The sequence below is a fragment of the Xiphias gladius genome, chromosome 24, assembly GCF_016859285.1.
Source record: "Xiphias gladius isolate SHS-SW01 ecotype Sanya breed wild chromosome 24, ASM1685928v1, whole genome shotgun sequence".
In the NCBI taxonomy this organism is placed as follows: domain Eukaryota; kingdom Metazoa; phylum Chordata; class Actinopteri; order Istiophoriformes; family Xiphiidae; genus Xiphias; species Xiphias gladius.
The window spans coordinates 22,686,017-22,705,870 of NC_053423.1; the positions used below are offsets into that span (position 1 = coordinate 22,686,017).

The window sequence follows — 19,854 nt, forward strand, 5'->3', positions numbered from 1 at the left end:
TAGTTTGACTTCTCCTCTAAAGTTTGTACAAAGTGCCGAAGCATTCGGTCGATTACAGAAAATAACCCGGCAAGAATTTTGTTTTGCCATTTAAGTCATTTTGCTCCCTTCCACTCGCTGCTTATTGTGATGTTTGAGCTTCACTGCGCAGAACGATGTACGTGCAGAGTTTGTTTTCACGCTCATCCGCTGAAGGGGGGAAAGTTTTCCTGTGCTCGTCCTGAATCCTAAAATGTAAGGGATGTACATACCAGACTATGTTGTGACAGCGCAGCTGGTTTGGAGCCCATCAACAGTCAAGTATGCAACTTAAACAGGTGTGATGTGGAGACTTGAAACCCGCAGCGCACACACTCTGAGAAAGAACTTTTCAGAGAAGAAGGAGAAAAAAAAAAGTACATATTCATAGAATCAGGTTTTTTTAATGAAAAAAATGATTGGATGTAATTTGAAGGGAGCTTTTTTTTTTTGGACAAACCATATCAGAAATGACAGAGTATTTTTTATGTGTAATAAAACATGCCTGGAGGGGTTCTTGGCGCAAAGAAGCTAAATAATCACTAGTTCTTGATTCTCAAACGTGATGATTTGCTGGTTTTATCTCTTTTACGTCATTGGTAGTTGGCATATGTTTGGGTTTTGGGCTGTTGTTTGGTAATAACATGTCATATCAAAATGTCGCTTTGGGTTTCCGCGGTGGGCATGTCCCACCACATTTTTTATTTAACGATTCATCGATCAAGTGTTAGATTAAAACAGGAATTGAAAATGAAAATAACCATCGATTACAACATCGGTTTGTACACAGTCTTTCAGCATGATTTTTTTTCTTTGAACTGAATTTTTACAGCTGCTAGCGAGAACAGGTTTGGATAAATCCACAGTTTGTAATGTTTGAACAGCCCCGGCCAAACACAATGTAAAACATGAAAAGAGCCTTCATTCCTTTTGACCCTGGCGATCTTTCCTATGTACTTCGCTCCATTGTTGAGCTTGAATTACTGTATTTCAGATGTCAGTGTGCTGGTTTTAAATGTGTTTACAGAGCAGCATTTGTACATATCACCACATGTTTTCCACTCCATAATACTATATTGTATTATTTGAATATGTTACACTGTTTAATTACATTATATAGATATATATACACTATGTCACTTCCCCTGAGACAGTACTGCACTGTTAGTTTATAACACTGGTCGTGTGTACTCTGATTATCGCTTGCCTTGTAATTTAATTGCTCTTGTATTGTTCTCTTTTCATTGCAAATTCTTCTGAATATTTCTTTTTTACTTCTCTCTTTATCTGTAATTATTAGTTCCGTCCTTGTGCTGCTAGTTGTAGATGTGAGCTGTGTGCCATGTATAGAAACTGTACTCTGAGTCGGTGCATGAGTATCTGATAAAAGAGAAAGAGAGTAGCACACACTGTCATACGTCAGTCCAGTGTTATTTGAGTCTGTTCGCGACCCCCCCTGAAAGGCAGGGGGGCAATTTGAAGATGTTTCTGATGTATAAGAAATTAAAATGACGGTGTCACAACCTTTTAACTGGTCCAGTGACAAGCAAGACGATCACATCCTCTTTTCACTATTTCATCTTTCTGTTTATATCGTCTCTCATTTCAGCTTTTCAGAAGAGGAACTAAGTACTAGGAGGCAACTTACCATACCACACTGATAAGTTATTAGGCAGAATATCCTTTCTTAAAAAAATACTGTATCTGCATTTTTCAGAAGTAATGGTTTTATTTAAAGTAAACAAATTTCGTAAAGGCTGAGCTTTGTCACTTGTAGTGAGTACAGGGTTACTCAACCTTTTTAGGGTTATGTTGAGGCACTCATAGCACCTGATTAAATCTGGGGAAAGATCCTGGTCTGGTAGTTCACAGTGACTTCAGACACAATGTGTTTAATTACATTTAACCAAAACCATTCCATTCAAATGCCTTTGTTGCTTCAACAGAGCCACAGGTGTGAGCGAGGATGCAGACCCTGGACTCTGGTGTGACTGTCGTACGCTTTGTGTGTGATCTCATGGCACTGCGTTCGAATAGCAGGCCACTTTCGGGAACACTACGTATGCCATTTCTACGCATTTTAGGCATTTCGCGTGTGATTTAGTGCCGCTGTGGTTGGGGTTAGGTGCTAGTAGAGAAATGATGTGGCATGAAAAACCAAAAAAAAATGTGTTTGAGAAAATTGGCCTGTTATTCGTACGCAATTTGGTGAGACCAGCCTGGCCTCTGAATATAAGCCAGCCAGCGATTACATTTGCTAACACAATGTAATTGGGAAAACAGTTTAGACAGGGTTGCTGTGAAACACAGACACTCAAGAGGGATCTTGTATTTTTCAGCTTTAAACCATTAAAGACACTACAACAGATAACGTCTCTACTATTAACTTGGCCCACCAATAGTGCTAAATTTGTTTCAGCCTCTGGCGTTTGTGTTGACACCTTTTCACAATTAAACAGTTTAAACACAACTTTAAATTCCCACAACTTTAAAAGCTTTTATTTTCATTTTACAGTTTGCATATAAACTAATAGCAGTATGTACAAAGTAATATCACATTATGAAAATGTTACGTTAAGTGTAACACTGTGAGCTTAAATCCATGTTATTCGACATGTTTCTGCTGCTACAAAAATCAGCAGAGCAGAAACGCCATAAAACCTAAAGAACAGTGAGATAAAAGGTCCCTGTGATGTGTAAGTAATCTGCTGAGCACGTACAAATGAAAATATGCATAGAAACCAAGTGACCAGTTATTTGAAATGCAATGGACTTTCACCTTCAGCGTGTTCTCTGCACCCAAGACAGTGTCATGACTAAAGTTATTACTTTATTTCCTTGTAATACTCTCACTTCCCTCCACCTTTCTTCCTATTCCTCCAGACTCATCACAGTTCCACTTCTCATCTGTGGTTGTATTTACATTCATCAAAACGCAACTCAAAAACCTTTTACTGGGAAATATGACCTCAGTATATCGACGTATGCCATGTTTGTTTTGCGAACATTTGTCCAGTCGGCCTCTTCGCTCTACGGTTACTTGCAGCAATGCAGTTTAGGAGCAGTGGCTTCTTTCAAATTCTCAAACACTTGAAAGTCCTAGAAGTTGCCCGTAGAGAATGATTGTATTGGTGGGTTTATGTGGGTGTTACATGGCGAAATCTAATCCATTAGACAAGCAAAACATAAAGCACTTTTAATTACCTTGTTGAAAGATGCCATACAAATAAACTTGCCTTGCTTTGTTGTTATTTTCATAAAGAATTCACTGTTATAAAAATAATCTATGTAGAATGAACAGCAGCGTATTTACGCCTGACACCTCATGGGGGATGTGGGCGTCAGAGAGTTAAACGCTTTTACGCTTCAGTGAACACTCAGCAGTGGTTGTTAAAGACAGCGAAAGAGGAGGGGATCATAACATCGTCTTCCTCTGACACAAAAACAAAGACCACGCGTTGGTATTCCTGAGATGATCATGATGGTTTATGCACCTCAAGCAAGTTTCAGATCTCTACAACTTTCGTACCTTACTGAAGTAAACTGAAATCGGCTGATGCCTGGAGGGAGGGGAATTTGTTTAACCTTTTACTACCCTACTGTATCACCCATGGCACCCTTGGTCAGCCAGTACTGATACTACGAAAAGTTTTATAATCATGAACATGATCTAGATGGTATGAATCAATAGATTAGACTTATTTCTTTGGAAACGGGAGATGCTCTAACTTCCACTTTGCTGCCGGTTAAAACATGAAAAACCACTTGTACGCTCCTCCGGGCTTTTAGGGCTCGCTGGGAGAGACTCGAACTTTAGGTACACCCCCTGTCGCCTTACTCCCTCCTGCCACCGCAGCAGTAGTGTGTCTCGAACCGGTACTGTCGTCCAAAGAGCGTTCGTTGGAATGAGTCGTCTGTCCGTCCACGTCGTCTGCCAGGGCTCTCCTGTACACCCCTGACAGACTCTGCCTGGACCGCCCCCTCACATCCAGCCCCATGCAGAAGTACAACAGCGGGTTAACACAGCTGTTAAAGTAGGCGATGCCCTTCGCCACAGGGTGCCAGATCTTCACCACCTTGTTCTTGCTGTCCACCATTTTCACCAGCAGGAGGCAGTGGTATGGTGCCCAGCACAGGAAGAATGCAATGACTAGTGATGCTAATATACGCAGAGGGCGCGATTTCCCCGACAGACGGGTGCGTCGGATGCCAATGCCTGCCAGGATGTAACAGATGAGGATGACCATGAAAGGCAGCATGAAGCCACACATGAAGCGGATGGAATAAAGAGCCCTTTTGGTGCCGTTGTTCCCCTCTGTTGCCTCCTTTTTGTCCACAGAGCACTTACTCAGGTTGTTCTTCCCCAGGTAGACTTGACGGAAGACAAAGTACGGAGTGCTGAAACAGATGGCTGTGGCCCAGACGCAGACAGCCACCAACCTCGCGGCCCACAGGTTGCGGCGTCGTTTGGTGAAGACAGGCTGCCAGACGCAGAGCGCTCGGTCCAGACTGATCACAGCCAGAAGAAAGACGGAGCAGAACATGTTGGCGTATTTGAAGAAGCCGTTGAACTTGCAGACGAAGATGCCGAAGGGCCAGTGGTCAAAGAAGAGCTTCTTGGTGAGGGAAAAGACTCGTGTGAAGCAGAAGATCAGGTCTGCTATCGCCAGATTCACCAGCCACACGTTGGTGACCTTCGGCTGAGGAGGAAGTAAAGAGAAAGCATGCCGGGAACAAAGAAGAAGGAAACGAGAAAAAGAAAAATATTAGGTATCGCATACATCGATCAAAGTATTGAAAGCTAACCCCCCCCAAAAAAAGAAAAAACTCCCCATTGAACAGCAACACAGCATCTGTCAAAAAACAGTAATGCAGCCATAATTTATCTTGTATACTGTAAAAAGAATTGACGGATCACTAACCCAGACCCCCAAACAGCTGTTGTCCAATCATACCTCGGCAATAGGCACAGCGCGTCCGTCAAGCTTTTGACTTCACTAAATGCCGAAACACGATGCATGGGGCTCTATCAAGAGCGATTTCTTGGTGTCCCAAGAGTTCAGAGTGTGGCGTCTGTTTTTTAGACTCATTTTTGATTGCGGGGTCATGTTAGAAAATGACCTGTGCTCCCTTCAGGAGCGAGATGCACCTGTATCAGCGTTTTGAGTGACCCTGGCGGCTCTTTTCTGCTCTTTGTTTTGGGTGAGTTTAACGCTCCAGCATCTCCAGCCAAACTTGCATCGGATATTGTCATGTTTACCAAACTCAGCGGTTATTTCTCATCGGCGAACCATTTTCTCTTTTAAAAGGGAAGCGCACTGATGGAAAACGCAAACCTAAAAGCATAAATCTAACCGCTGTGCTGCTTGTTTTTTTTAAAAGTAAGCATCCAAACCATCCAAGAGTTAAGTAGGATCAAATTACACCTCAGTTGCATTTTTATTCATAAGATCCTACTATAGTACTTGGGCTAAAAAGCTCTACCTTGCAAAACACAAACATGGCTGCTTATTTCCATATCTTCTGTATGAATCAGCTGGTGTAGACTGTAGCTTTAGCCTCAGGCGCAGTCTGTTAGCACAATGTCACGTGTGTAGCCCTGGGGTGGAGGAAGTAAAAGTACCCGTACCAACACTGTGAACATACTCTGTCACGAGTAGAAGTCCGGCACTGAAAATGTCACTTAAATAAAAGCATGTAGCGCACGTCAGGAAAATGTACTTAAAGTAGCAGTAGTAAAAGTGCCCCATGCAGAGAACCGGCCAGTGTGAGTGTATATAGTATAACTAATGATGTATTACGTACATTTTCCAACCAGCGCGGGCAAACATCCTTTTACATCAGTACTCCGCCGGCAGAATAGGCTAAGGCTTAACACAATATACTGTACGTGTTATGTCCACCTTGAGCTTGAATCCAGCCACCCAGATCACTATGGAGTTCCCTGTAATGCCGAGCACGATGGTCAGTGCGTAGAGAACAATTGTGACGTTGTCCATGATGGCGTCGATGTCCACCGCTGTCGCCGGGTCACTCTTGGAGGACCTGAGGACGTGGACCGGCACAGAGGCGTTGGGGGACATCGCGTGGCTACAAACACAGAGAAAAAAAAAATAATAATAATAACACAAGCAATTATAGAAATATACCATTATATTAACTCCTGTTTCTAACAGACGGTGAGTCAGAGAACTGTTGGCGACATGTTGGTCAGAGTAGATCAGTTAGAGGCTATATCAAGATACAGAACTTTATTACTTCATTTGTGTCCTCAAATCATTCCTGAGCACCAATGAACAAAACAAAGGCAGTGTTATTTCATAAATAACTTTAAGGGATGCCAGATGTTCAGCAGATGTTACAGTAGGAGAGTTTGAGGGGGATTTGGACAATAAATATATTTTATCCCCGGCAAGAACGAAAAACACAAGTTGAGTAAATTTTTTACACAACGACAGCACAGAAAACGCACGGTACGCCTCAGAAATGCAGCTGAAATACAGTAAAATCAAAGCAGCTGACTCCGTGACCCGATCATGGCTCTCTGCAGGTCCCTGGACAGTAGCGCCGAATGTTAGGAGAGGGTGTTGTTCCCATAATGCACTTGTACACAGCAAGAGGCAATGACGCAGCAGGCAAGGGGCTAACCTGTGTGACATGCTTTCAGCTGAAACACAGAGTGACAGCCGCAAGTCTTCATACGGGTCTATTACCAAGACCAGCTAACAAGACAATGCGAGTCAGGTTGGCTCTCCCTCTGTCTGACAGACACCCAACCATCACTCAGATCATTATGATCTTACTGTCGCATGTTTGAAAGGGGAAAATAAACTCGATTTTGGAAGCAAGAGATTAAATGTAGTAAGTGGGTTATGAAGAAAGTTTGGTGTGTTTCCTTCCTGTTTTCTTTTATTTTTCACCGCAGCAGCGAGGAGACTAAATGCAGGTTGTTCATCGGCCAAAGAACATGTCTATTTTAGCAGCTACATTCACCAATGCTGTGTGGATTTGGGTCACTTCCTCCTTTACTTTCATGCTAAGAACATTCCACTTCCCGACAGTTTTGACGAAGGAAAATACGATAAGAGTCACAAGCTCTTAAAAAAATAGGACTCGGCGTCTCTTAAACAAGTCAAACTTTCTGATCACTGTCTGCATATGATGCTCTGGAAATAGACATTAGGGGACTGTATGAATCAACGCAGGTTTGTGAATAAACCGTGTGTGTGTGTGTGTGTGTGTGTGTGTGTGTGTGTGTGTGTGATGTTGACAAGTCAGATGTAGGCGCCTGAGTCATTGTGCTTCAGTGTGTGAGAATGTGTCAAGTTGTGTGTCTGCGCGGCCTTACAATACAACTGCAGTACGTGTGTGTGAGAGAGATGTGGGTCAGGCTACCTTGCCTTCTCCTTTACAGTAATGTCACCTCTATTGCAACTGAGACAGCGGAGGTTCTTCTCTTCAGAATTGTTGACGAGCATCTTAACAATCACAAACCTCCACGACAGCTAATAAACTTATTCAGTGTTTAAATCCATGTTCAGAGAATGTAGCCACATTCACAAGGAGGTGGCATGACGGGCCCATGAAGCGCGCGACTGACACACCGGAGACCAGAGTTCGCATCCACGGTCCCGTCTGCGGTTGGGTCGGGGCAGCAGAGGCACTTTGGACAACGTCAGGGAAAGATCAGGGTTTGTAACCTGTAACTGCAAATGAACATGTTCACACTTTTGGAAGATAAAGAACCTGCATGTGCACCTCAATTTCACAACAGTGCCATAAATTCTGACATAAATGACCAAAAAAAAGGACTTTCCCTGAAATGAAAATGAAGAAAGTTACAGTCAGATCAAAGATTTTTGGGCCGTGAAGACCAGCTGTTGAGCATGAGAGCAACAATAAAATGCAGACGCAGAGTTGTGGGTGTATTATCGGCTCAACCAGTTACCGGCAGGTTTCAGACAGTTCACGTTGTGGTCAGAGTCCTTTTTATCAGACCTAGAGACACATGTAGTGAAATCCGACCCGAAAACAGCAAACCTTTTAGCCGAAAATAAGTCAATTTAAAGTGAGCTCACCGGTGACAGCAAATGCAGTTGACCTTCAAAGGAAAAGAAAGGGTCCAGCAGACAAGCACTGAGGTAGTTTCTGCAGTTCACAGAAGTAAGGCTGCTGCCCTCGAAGGGGAAATGAGGAAGGCTGTGAAGCAAGTGAACAGCTTCCTTCAACTGTGCAATATCAGTATTTTTGGGGGCAGAGGTGACCTAAATAATCTGACGAACCCAAGGGAGCATGTGACGAAGTTCAGGGGGGGAGTTTGTTGCTGGAAGCATTTAAAGAAGTATTTAGATCATCTAATTACAGGTACCCTGTGGAGTTTTTCGCTCCTAGTAGCGATCTTGGAGCAATCTTTTTGTGAGTGGGCCCCCATTTGGTTTGGTTTCCTGCAAACATTTCTGCCAGTGGTATCACAGAGCCACCTTTTTACAGCCACAGAGGCTGCGGTGTGCCAAGAAAGGCAGCAAGGGGGAGGGAAGAAACAGAAGGGCCAGCAAGTAAAGATCGATGTAAACAATTCAGGTTTCAAAATGGAACAAGGAGGAAAGGAAGTGCGGCCAACATGCTTGCTGGACTTAAAGACCACACACGGTGCGTTTTGGTGAGAAACACTGAATTTAGAGATAAACGTGTTTGTTTACTGTGCAAGAAAACTCAGCGGAGCACCTTTAAGCAACGATACCACACCATACAAAATGCTGCATTTCAAGTGACACTTATCTGTTTCACGCTTTACTCAAGTAAAAACAAACTCAAAAAGTCTTATGACTGACTATTGTTATTATGCTGCCGATCGTTATCACCGATGCACCAATGCGTACGTAGGTGCTACCTTAATGTCGTAGTCCGTGAAGGTGGAGCTAACTTCATCTGCTACCTATACCGTTGGAGAGCTGGATGAGTGGACGAGTCGATGATCAGACAGCAGGACCCGTGCCTGTCGGCTAACAACGTGACGACATTAAGCCCTGAACCTCATTTACCCACTAGGTCATAATGTGTCAGAGATCTCAAAGTTTCCAAATGTGGCAGACGTTCGGGCAGTTTGAGGAAAATGTGTACTTCCTCGTGATGAACTGATGCAGCGGCAGAAAACAAACTGTCTCCGGTTTGAATGTTTCACGGGATCTTCCGAAAGAGCTGGAATAAGCTGATACAGAATCGACTGTATATGTGGCTCTGCCGAGTAGTCTGGAATTACAACAAGAGGATTTTCCCAACCTTGAAGCTGCTTTAGGGGGAAGAAAGAGGAGTAACGGAATGAAAAAAGGATTAAATTATGACTTGATGATACTAGGCAAGGTAGTTACTTACACAGCCTAAGGTAAGTTATTACGTGTTTGTGTGTTTTGGCAGTCAGATTTGAGACCTTTACAGGTGATCAGACAGGTTGTAAATTCCATGTCTCATTACGCCATCTAAACCAATAATATGGAGGTGAAACCTCCAAGAGAAGAAAGAAGAAAGAGAAGACACCCAAAATGTTATTTATAGTAATCCGTTGCATAAAATAATTGGGTTTCTGCTCGACTGCAGGAAGGAGATCAACCTTAAACCACAATATCACCCTGCAAGATCTATTCTCTAGCATTTACAGACAGATTGAGGAAGCTCGTGTGTGTGTGTATGTGGGGGTGGGGGGGGTTTCCTTTGGCTCTTTCACACTGTTTGATTGACTGGTTTATTAGCATTAGAGCATAAGAGACGACGACTGATTGATCTCAGAGAGAAAAAAAGCAAATCTGGTTCCGCATTCTGTCTCGCTCTCTCCGCGCGTTTAACTTCACGCTGCTGCCGCCTTTACGTTAATCTGATGGCGTTCAGTCCACGCTTGTGTCACGTTGAGAGGGATTGGATGTGTCACTGGGCCCGACCCAGGGAAATTGCAGGCCGCGAGACCGACACGGGTTCCACAGCAAGGGGTGCGTGTCTGAAATGGGACAATCTGACGTTCACACCCGCCGCGTGCAGTGACTGCTCCGCTGTGCGGAGGTGAGAAAGGGGCCTGGGTTTTAGCTCCTCTGCCTAGCGTTCTTTTTTATTCTTGACACCAGTATTTCTGTCACTTTTCATGTGAACAAGCGAATTCAACACTATGAATGTCTTCTGGGAGAGACCGTCGGAAAATTTGCTCTGTTACCCCCATTTTGACTATGATGATTTCCCATGAGCTAGTTCTGATCAAAGTTAACCTGATGCTTAGTCTTAGCTCGGTTGATGGAGTTGCCTCAGTCTTCTTTTTGTTTTTGTTTTTTTTTGTTTTTTTGTTTGTTTTGGAATTCATAGGCGAAATGTTTTCGGAGGCTGTTCTTGTTGTGGCCTGGTTGAGCTCTGTAGGCGTCCAGGGACCTTGGATGTCATACCCCTCTTTCTCACTGTCCATTTCCTGTTTGCTTCTCTCTCCAATAAATGTCAAAATACCACCATTTTCTTTCTGACACAGGCTTGCGTGCACCGGCGTTCAACAGAAGGCACCGGTGCACTGCACGAAACCGCGAGGGTCTGTTAGCGTCGCTGCGCTGGGCGGCGCTGCTAACCACACAGCAGTTCATCCCCCACACACAGTTTCAGTCCCGAGTCCTGCTCCGTCTGACAAAACCACAAGTCTAGCTACAACTGTGGGTTTTTTTTTTCTCATTTCACCGGCTTTAATTTATTGTAAAGCAGGTCCTAACTAGCTGTTAAGAATATAGTTATGCAAGTGCCGTTGAAACAGGTAAAAGTAACAAACACTAGATGTCTTTTGACCTCAACATCACCAAATTAGCGCAAAATGGGTCATAAAGTCATACAACTCACATCCCACAAACCCAGAAAGATAAATCGGAGACCGATAATATGAGGAAGAAGAAGAAGATAACATAATGACTTTGCAAAGTTTGGTTTATTTTTTCAGACTTTTATCAAATCTTTGCTTTTTTTCTTTCCTGAAATGCAGAAGTGCATCTGCAGGTATTTTCAAAAACCTTCGTTTAAAGTGTCGTTCGTTCGTCTTCATACAATATCCTCTTGTTGCAGCGGAACCATGATGAAACCGTTTATGGTTTTGTTCGGGCATTCACACTTTAGTTCGGGGAGAGATTGTGGTTTTGGTTCAACAGTGGCGTTGCGGAGACCGACCGGAGACACGGGACCGGACCTGTTCACTTAATGTTTTCCTCGCCCCAAATCAACGAACTTTCACCAATGTGAACTTTCACATTGCGCTGCACTGTCAACCCCAACCAGCTCACTACGAATTCCATGAAGCACAAAAGTCTAGCTCTTCCTTGACTGGACAAAAAACATAATCCGGCCAGCGATTATGCTTCAGACGTGACATATTTGGCAGAAACAAGTTAGTACTGTAAAAACCACAATTTCTTGGGAGACAAGGTTTGAAAACAAAAACCCATATCTGTGTTTACCAAAACCGCAGTTTCTGCAACGGGAAAAACATCAAGCGACCCGTGCGTTTATTGTTGCCACTACATGTTCAACAAAGCTCTTCTGTGAAATCAGAGGATCAGAACCTGAAAACGTCCCGATTTCTTACCTGTAGATGTTCAACTGAGATCAGCTGCTTCACCCTCAGTGATCAGAGGCAGAAGTGAGGACGCATCTTCATGAGCTCTCTCTCTCTTTCTCTGTCTGTGTGTGTGTGTGTGTGTGTGTGTGTGTCCTCTTGCACAGTGAAATTCCCCTCACTGTTACTTCTAGTAGTGTTATTCCCAAAAGCTGAAAACAAACACGCACACGCCCACAGACCCTTCCTCTTTCTCCCTCTCATTTCATGCCATGTGTGTCTGGCTTCGTCTTCCTCTTTTTTCTCACAAGGTCACACTCAATTTGCCTCTCTTTGCTGTCTCACACAAACACACACACACACACACACACACACACACACACAGATGTATAAACACACAAAGCGGATGACCGACTTGTGCTAATCTTTAGAGTTATCAGTTTCCTCCTCAGTCTCCTCAGCCAATCGGATTTCTCTAAACAGTGCCAACGACCTTGTGTTATTCCAGCGAATAACTTTATTATCCCACACGGAGGACTTGTCCAAGTGACGCATGCTTCGAGTTACAGTATCATCTATGTAATACAGAGTGATTTAAACGCAGACCTTTTTCATGTTCCCGCACGTCACCCTTTGCTGCTGCTTCGGGTGGATGTGGTCTCGCAACGGGCTTCCGGTGACACAAAGGCAACCACATGACGGAGACCACCAAACAGCAGCCGAGTTGCTGGCGCTGTTGCGAATGCATTTCGGCCCCCCTGAGTAGTAGTAGTAAAAAACAAAAAGCAAAACAAATAAATGCTGAAAGTAAAAACTTTTTGATCCACACAGTATTTTTTTAAACTGGATTTTTTGGGGTTGTTTTTCATCCAATTTTCAGCTGTTAGGTGCCACTCGCTGACATAAACTATTAATAAAAGCAAATGTTGTTATTGGCAGGTGAAGGCATGAAATTTTGCCAGCAATCGTTACGCAGACTTCTCCCAGCCATTAACAAAGCCACTGTCGTGTATCACGCCCTTGCACCTCGTGAGCGGAGAAGAACGATTCACAGCACGTCGACGCTACTTTTGAGATTTCTTTATTTATAAAAATCAGGTACACATAGTTTGCAGGGAGAGAATCACTGAGGTCAAATGAAAAAGCCTGCGAGGGTCCGGTCGAGTCCGATGCTCCAGTTCTGATTCTCCAATTCTGATTCTCCAACAATACCAGGGTGTTGTCCCAAATATATAGGCTGATGCAAATTAACCCACTCCCAACTTTGGTTCGTTACCAATTAGGGTCAGTTTCAGTGTCTTCACTCCCCAATTGCTCATCCCACATATATCGCTTTATCTCTGTTCTGACATTGGGCCTTAACGAGGCGAGATGGAGCTTAGGCCACACGTTGACGCAAACCTCCCGTTTGTCCTTGAACCAGGCAACACAGATATTTGACAGAGGCTGGAATTCGTCAAAGCACTTCCTGTGTCCATTCGCACAGAGCTACGGTCTAGGAATTTGGCAAAAACCCTCTTAACCGGTTATGAAATACACAATACCACCAGCAAAAGGCAGTCAGTCACCTGATAAGTCTTTAGTAAAGGGTTCTACATCCATCAAGTCCGTGGTCTTAGATATTGCTAAGCAGTTTATAAATGGATTTTGGACCGGATGTCTTGCAGACCTTTCCAGAGGTTAGGCGGCGAAACCCTGACGAAATAAGGTGCGTTTCTACGGCAGGAACTTTCCCACGGGAACGGGAAGCTTTCGAGGAACTCGTTTCCCCCACCTATGTTCCCACTGCAGGGACCGGGGTCTAAATTAAGTTCCGGGCAGATAGTTTTACCCCCAGAAAATCTAGGGGGGTAGTACGTGTCTGAGGGTTCAGGAACTTTCAGGGTGGGGCTTGCAGCGATGAATGTCACATCTGGTCCGGTACGGCAGCGCTGTGATACGCCTGGTTCTTTTAGAATCCCGCCGGGGGAGCTGGGTTTCGGCCCTCGCTGGGGAACCACAGCGTGCTGGAGGAGATTTTTACCCCTGGGAACGTTGGTGCCCTGTCAGAAAGTGGTACCAGCTGTTTTTCATTCAACATAAAGTGAATGCAGATGAATTCCAGGATGCACCGTTGAAAAATAACACTTTAAAATAGTCCAGTAACAGGACGAACAGTGGACAAAGTGTAACTGTTCCTTGGCTCCACTCAGTCTGCTCTAATCAACCACTTTGAATGAATTTTTTTTTTTTTTCTACTTTCATTTCTTGTGCCACTGAGAAAATCTTCGAATGCTCAATCAGTTCCTTCTTTCGCTGCCCCCTCGGCCAGTCAGGTCACTCCCCACGGGGTGCGTGACCTGACGTTGCAAAAGGTCACGACAGACGTATCCTCCTCACACTGAGGGAGCCATTCAGCAGAAAGTGCCGCAGTTGAGCTTCCCTTCGAAGGCAGCAGACCTGGTTTCCCGTCCGCACTTCTTTGAAGGCTGATTGACAGTTAAGACTTGGTTGAATTAAGGATTGGTCACGGTTTAGATTAAGATTACGGTAAGAGGTGGCGTCAGGCACGCAACTGTGCAGGCTAAGGTTTGGTGTTTGGGACGAAGGAATGTGCATTGTGTCAGCAGTGGCCCTCGCAAGCATCTAAGCCCAGATGTTAGTCTGAGGCATGTGCACACAAGAATACTGATTTCCAGCGGTCAGTGTGTCTCCTAATGCTGTACCCGGGCGGCTGGGACAAGTGTGTGCAAATGTGTGTGTGTGTGTGTCCCGCATCCACATCTGATACGCCCTCTTATGCCGCCCTCTAGTGGCACAAAGTGAAGTTGTTTTCCCTTGTGATTCCTCAGGTTTTGAACAGGCTGCTCTGCGTCAGGTTTGATGAAATTTTAGGGATCAGCTCCCCCGAACTGGGGAAAAAACGGGACTGGTCACTCGTCTTCAGCGGTGTCTAGTCCCGCTGAGACTTTGGGAGTTTTGAGCAATCCAGGCGTGCGGGATTTAGCCCTCACATGCTCACATGCAGCGGAGGGAATTTTTTTTTTAGGGACTTAGTGAGATTCAGGGGCAGCATCTCTTTCCAGAGACAGTGTCCCTGTGTCTCTAGGTGTCAGAGCAGATCAGTCGCCAGCCCCGTGTTAAGATGTGACACTGGCTGGCTGTTTAGCCTGAGAGCGGGCATTAGAAAAACAGCCGTGGAAGGTCTCTGCTTTTATGTGTGGAAAATGTTTGAAAAAATGAAAAATAACTTGGTATTCATTTATGAATCTTCCACCCTAATACTGAGCATTTCAGTTTGTCTGTGCATTAATTTGTGAGCAGGATTTTACTGCTGTGGACGGTCGAGGGATGCAACTAATGATTGTTGTCGTTATGGTTTGATCTGCTGTTCTTTAATAAATGGTGCACGTGTTGGGGACTATTTTCAGTCGTGGATGAATCCACATTTGTCAAAATAAACTATGGTGGGTGTGTGTGTGTGTGTGTTTATTTGTGTGTTTGTCATCGTTTTTGGACGACGATAGAGCTCCATGACACAGAGGAATAAGTATTATCACACACATGACTTGTTAGCAGGATCAGTTGACTGCTGTTTTTGGTCTCTATACAGGTTTTATTGACAATAAGACAAATGTAGAATAATTCCAGTCTTATTTTTAAAGTAGATGTTGGAGGTATTTGTAATTTACTGGAGATTATTTCTGTCTAATGCCACTATGTACTTCTTCTGCTTCGGATATCAGAGGGAAAATTCGAGACTCTCTACTCCACTACATTTATTCCACAAATGCAGCCACAATTTATTTCACGGGCGCAGTGTTTTTACGCACAGAGCACGTGAATGAATCATAAAATCCGACACATTATTGGAGTGTATATATGAAACTGCCCAACTTTACAGAAAGCACTGTTGTCAGCTCTCTGACACGAGTCATATTACTACGATATCAATCAATTGATATTCATTCATATCAGTTATTATTATTGCCGTTAACGTTGCCAATAGGGCAGAATCATCTGCACCGTGTAATCGGCGATTCCTCTGAAAATGCTTCTTTGCTGTCAGTGGAGTGAAGTTCGGGAGGCCGGACGTTCACCTCCACGGCAGTATTTTTATACTTGGGTGCTGGAGTCCGACGCTTCCTCCTCCTCTGTTCACTGGTTCCTTTGTGTCACAGTCGTGAATATCTGGATTATCGTCCCTTTTTTTCCCCCCGGATTCAGCTTTTAGTTGCATCACTTCCTTTTGCCGCCGAGTAACTGGACAGATCGCGACGCTCGACACGGAGACACGCCGCCTTTTGTTCCCCCGTCTGTTCCTCTCTCGCTCCCGTTTCGGAGGAGGCGGGACGCGGCTGGACCTGGAGACCGTGACGTCCGCGCCGCCCCGTCACAGCCGGAGCGCCGTGGCCGTCGCCCCCCAGTCTGCCGAAGGGGGGCAGCACTGAGTCGCCCGCGGGCGCTCGGGGGACCCGGCGTCCGGTGCGCGAGGCCCGGTGCTCGCCACGGCCTCAGCGCGGACCCACGCGGAGAGCCGCAGTGGCCTCTGCTGACGCGCGACGGTGGGGTGATTCACTCGTGTGCGGACAGAAGCCCGGTCTCCCCGCGTAAGAGTGACAAACACCCTCTGTTTCCCACGTCCTCTGGGGTGAAGACAAACGGGGAGGAGGGGGTTTCAAAGGCCCCTCTGCAGAGTTTTCCCTCCACCGCAGACAGGGTCACGTCAAACGGCCTCTCCATGACACAGGTTCACGTAGGTGAAGAAACAGCAGCGACACATAATGACTGACTTGGTAAAACTGAAGACAAGATTTTCCCTGGGGGGGGATTCACATGTTCTAACAGCGGGGGGGGCAGATAAAAGACAGATCATTGGTAAAGAAATGAGAGATGAACTCAAATCTAGAAGCTGTATGAGCGATGCACAGTACAGTACTCCGGGGTACCTTAGACCAGCGGCTCCGGACCTGCAGGAACCCTAATGGGTCCCGAGATGAATCTGAGAGGCGGGGGTGGAACTAACTAGGCACATTTACTCGTGTACCGTCCTTAAGAACGATCCCGAGGTACTTGTACTTTAGTATTTACAGTATACACTTCAGAGGGAAATATTGTACTCGCTCAAATACTTAATACTCAGATTAAGATTCTGCGTAAAAAAAAAAAACCAAAGCAAAATACAGGATGAGCTTGGATTGGCCTGTTTCTGGCCTCCGACCTCCCACAGTGGAGCAGCGTCTGGCTGACGACAACTTGCCACGTCTCAGACGTTCATGAGTTGTCAGCAGTTCCCACACAGTCACTTTCCCTCTTCCAACTTCTCAGATGGTTTCATTTAAATAACTGTTCGAGACCCTCGGGGACCAATATTACCCAATATTTCACAAGAGAGCAAAGATTAAACACCAATTTGTGTAGTTTCTTTTTTCCCTCTCCCATTAATCATCTTAAAACCCCTCAAATTTCTCTCGTGACCCGTCGGAGGGGCCTGACCCCGAGGCTGGGAAGCACTGGGCCGAGCTAACTGTACAGCAAATAACGTAGTTAAAACTGGCTCCAGCTGGACCGGCTGCAACAGTGAAATGCCGCTTACACATCAATGCATCAGTATTTAGCAATCTAATAATGTCACAGATATCAGACCATTTACGCATGCGTCAGTAATGTGGCATTTGTTCTTTTCCATAAGTAAAATCTTCCAACAGTGAGAGGATTGATTAAACGTCAAAGAATGAAAAACATACGGCCGCACCGAATTGTTTTGTTGGTTTGTTTATTTATTTTTTTCAGACGTAAAAACTACAGCCATTGGCATGTTCTTCTTCATCGGTTTTCTCCCCTTCAGCCCTGTAAAAGTGATGTTAAGGTGAAACTCTGAGATGGGAAATAAAAATCACTCGTGGGTTTATAAACACCGTGTGAGGAGCGGATGCTCTGTTTTCGAGGGGAACACGTGTCAAAAAAGGTTTGGGAACCACTATTTCCACAAATATATTTGCACAAAATAATAAGTCCGCTGGTGCATCAGAGAAAGCTTTACTGAGGTACTATTGTGTAGTATCTTTTAAAATATATCTTTTAAAGAAAGTAACTGTAAAAGTTACTCATTTGGCAGGAGCTGTATGTGGAATTTGATTCTTTTCGCTCTTGTCCAATAACCGATGAATAACTGAATAGATAATGAAGGTATTGGTGATCTACTCATTCAGTAACTGATGCTCTGTCTGTTCATTCATTATTTCACCGACACACTCGACAGCTTCTCGATCCCTGACGCTTATTTACTGCCCATGAAGTTGATGAATGTGTTCAGGCAGAATACAACGCAGGTGATGTGTTTCAACATGACTCTTGTCTGACGTGACCTGAGGGGGAGTTTTTTGTTGTTTTTTTTTCACAGACAGAAATATTTGTCCAACCAGTCAGCGTGTGAAGAGCTCAACTTGTCTTAACTTGGTGTTTAGAGAAGTGCATTCTTTTACAAGTAAGTTTACCTGAGTAAAAGTACAAAAGCGTCAGCATCACAATATACTTATAGTAGTAAAGAGTAGAAGTAGGTCCCATTTGAGAATAGAGTATTTTATATAATTGGATTATAAACATCACTTTAAAGTTGAAACTGGTAAAGGTGGGGCTAAGTTTAATTACTTCATATACTGCTGGGTGGCTTGTGAATTTTCTTTCTGGGATCAATAAAGTCCATAACCTATAATAATAAATCATAACATTATTAGTTGATTGTGTATTTTGTATAATTAATCTAACGCTGCGTGTTATGAAATAAATGCATTGGGGTACAATAAAAGTACAGTGTCTTCCTCTGGACCGTAGTGGAGTAGAAGTATAAAGGGTCAGAAAATGGAAGTACTAAAGTAAATTACAAGTACCTCCAGATTGTACTTAAGAACAGAGCTTGAGTAAACGTACAGCAAAAAACAAACAAACAAAAAAAACAAAGTTTTCATTTGACACACAACAGCAGTGGCAAAGGAAAACACTTCTTTGCTGCATAACATTTACTAACAGTGACAGACACGCTTCCGCTTTTCATAAAGCACATCTGCCTATTATTTTGCCGGTTCTGTTTCAACACCAGATATCACTCCTAGATTCCAGTATGTGGATGAGGCTATCCAGATACTTCCGTGTATTTTTTGCTGATGACTGTTGCGCTTCTCATTCGTCAGCGGACTGATCCACTAATTGGCCCAGCCGTGGAAACAAGTTGCTGGAAGAATTTTTATCCCTGGGAAAGTTCCTGGACCCTAATTCTTGAGAAATTGAAGTTCCTAAGACTTTTGATAGAAACTCACATCATTGGTGTAATATTTGGGTATCCACATACTTTCGGCCATATAGTGTATCGCAAGGACCCAAAGTTTTGCTCTCTGTGCATACGTTTATACTTCATACCCATTTACCTTTTTTCACTTTGTCCCTTTGGATAACAAACAGCAGAGACAGATGCAGGGCACGCGAGGTATTTGTTTCTTTAGCTCGCCCTTACTTTAGCTTTAACCACAGCATTCGTCACCTCTCCTCATCCCAGCTGACTAAGATGGGATAGGGAGAAGCTCAGACCTGTGTCTCTGGAGGCCAAAGGTCATAACACAATTGAATTGTGTTATGACCCACCAAGGTTATAAAGCTTAATCTTGCTAGTGCTCATATTCATGTGCTCTGTGCATGTACTATCTTGGAATTGTGCTGCAGGTTGTGACTTGTAATTATAGACAGTCAGTAAGTCAGTAAATCTTGTGAAGACTGCTTCATAAGTGAAAGACATGTAATGATTCACCGCCTGTTGATGTAGGACTCTATCCGAGAGAAAAATACACAAAGAAAAAATTCTGTGGAAAAAAATCTACATATACACAACAACTGGCAACAGAGCCTGTGTTTCTGGACTCTCTGTTTTTAGGTTGGTGTATGCGTTAAACTTGTTGAGTAACAGATGACTTAAAGGGAAAGCTTTAAAGTAAAGTGAGGTGAAGTGAGCGTGCAGGGTCAAGGTAGGGAAAAGTAAAACTGTAAAATGAAATGAAATGAAGTGTAGTAAAGTGAGGTGAGAGAAGGTAAAGTAAAGCTAACGTGAAGTGAGGTGAGGCCAAGTCACAAAGGAAAGTAAAGCGAAGTGAAGCAGCGCTTTAAAGTGAATTGAAGTGAGGTGAAGTGAAGCAAACTTTTAAAGTGAAGTGAAGCTGCAAAGAAAAGTGTAGTGAGGTGAAGTGAAGCAAACTTTTAAACTGAAACGAAGTGAGGTGAACTCAAGTGAAGCTACAAAGTAAAGT

General features: G+C 44.0%; 1 protein-coding gene across 2 annotated transcripts; it reads right to left on the minus strand.

The window, feature by feature from the left end:
* Window positions 1-1,788: 1,788 nt before the first annotated feature.
* Window positions 1,789-11,715, minus strand: LOC120785913 (C3a anaphylatoxin chemotactic receptor-like). 2 transcript variants are annotated; one of them, XM_040120894.1, is made up of 3 exons: window positions 11,612-11,715; window positions 5,922-6,108; window positions 1,789-4,718 (listed from the first exon to the last, which is right to left on the minus strand). In XM_040120894.1, exons 2-3 carry the CDS (start codon window positions 6,099-6,101, stop codon window positions 3,804-3,806), a joined length of 1,095 nt encoding a protein of 364 aa, XP_039976828.1. In that variant the 5' UTR covers window positions 6,102-6,108; window positions 11,612-11,715; the 3' UTR covers window positions 1,789-3,803. The 2 variants fall into 2 exon arrangements, with proteins under 2 accessions (XP_039976828.1, XP_039976827.1); XM_040120893.1 differs by lacking the exon at window positions 11,612-11,715 and adding an exon at window positions 7,414-7,727.
* Window positions 11,716-19,854: the final 8,139 nt, after the last annotated feature.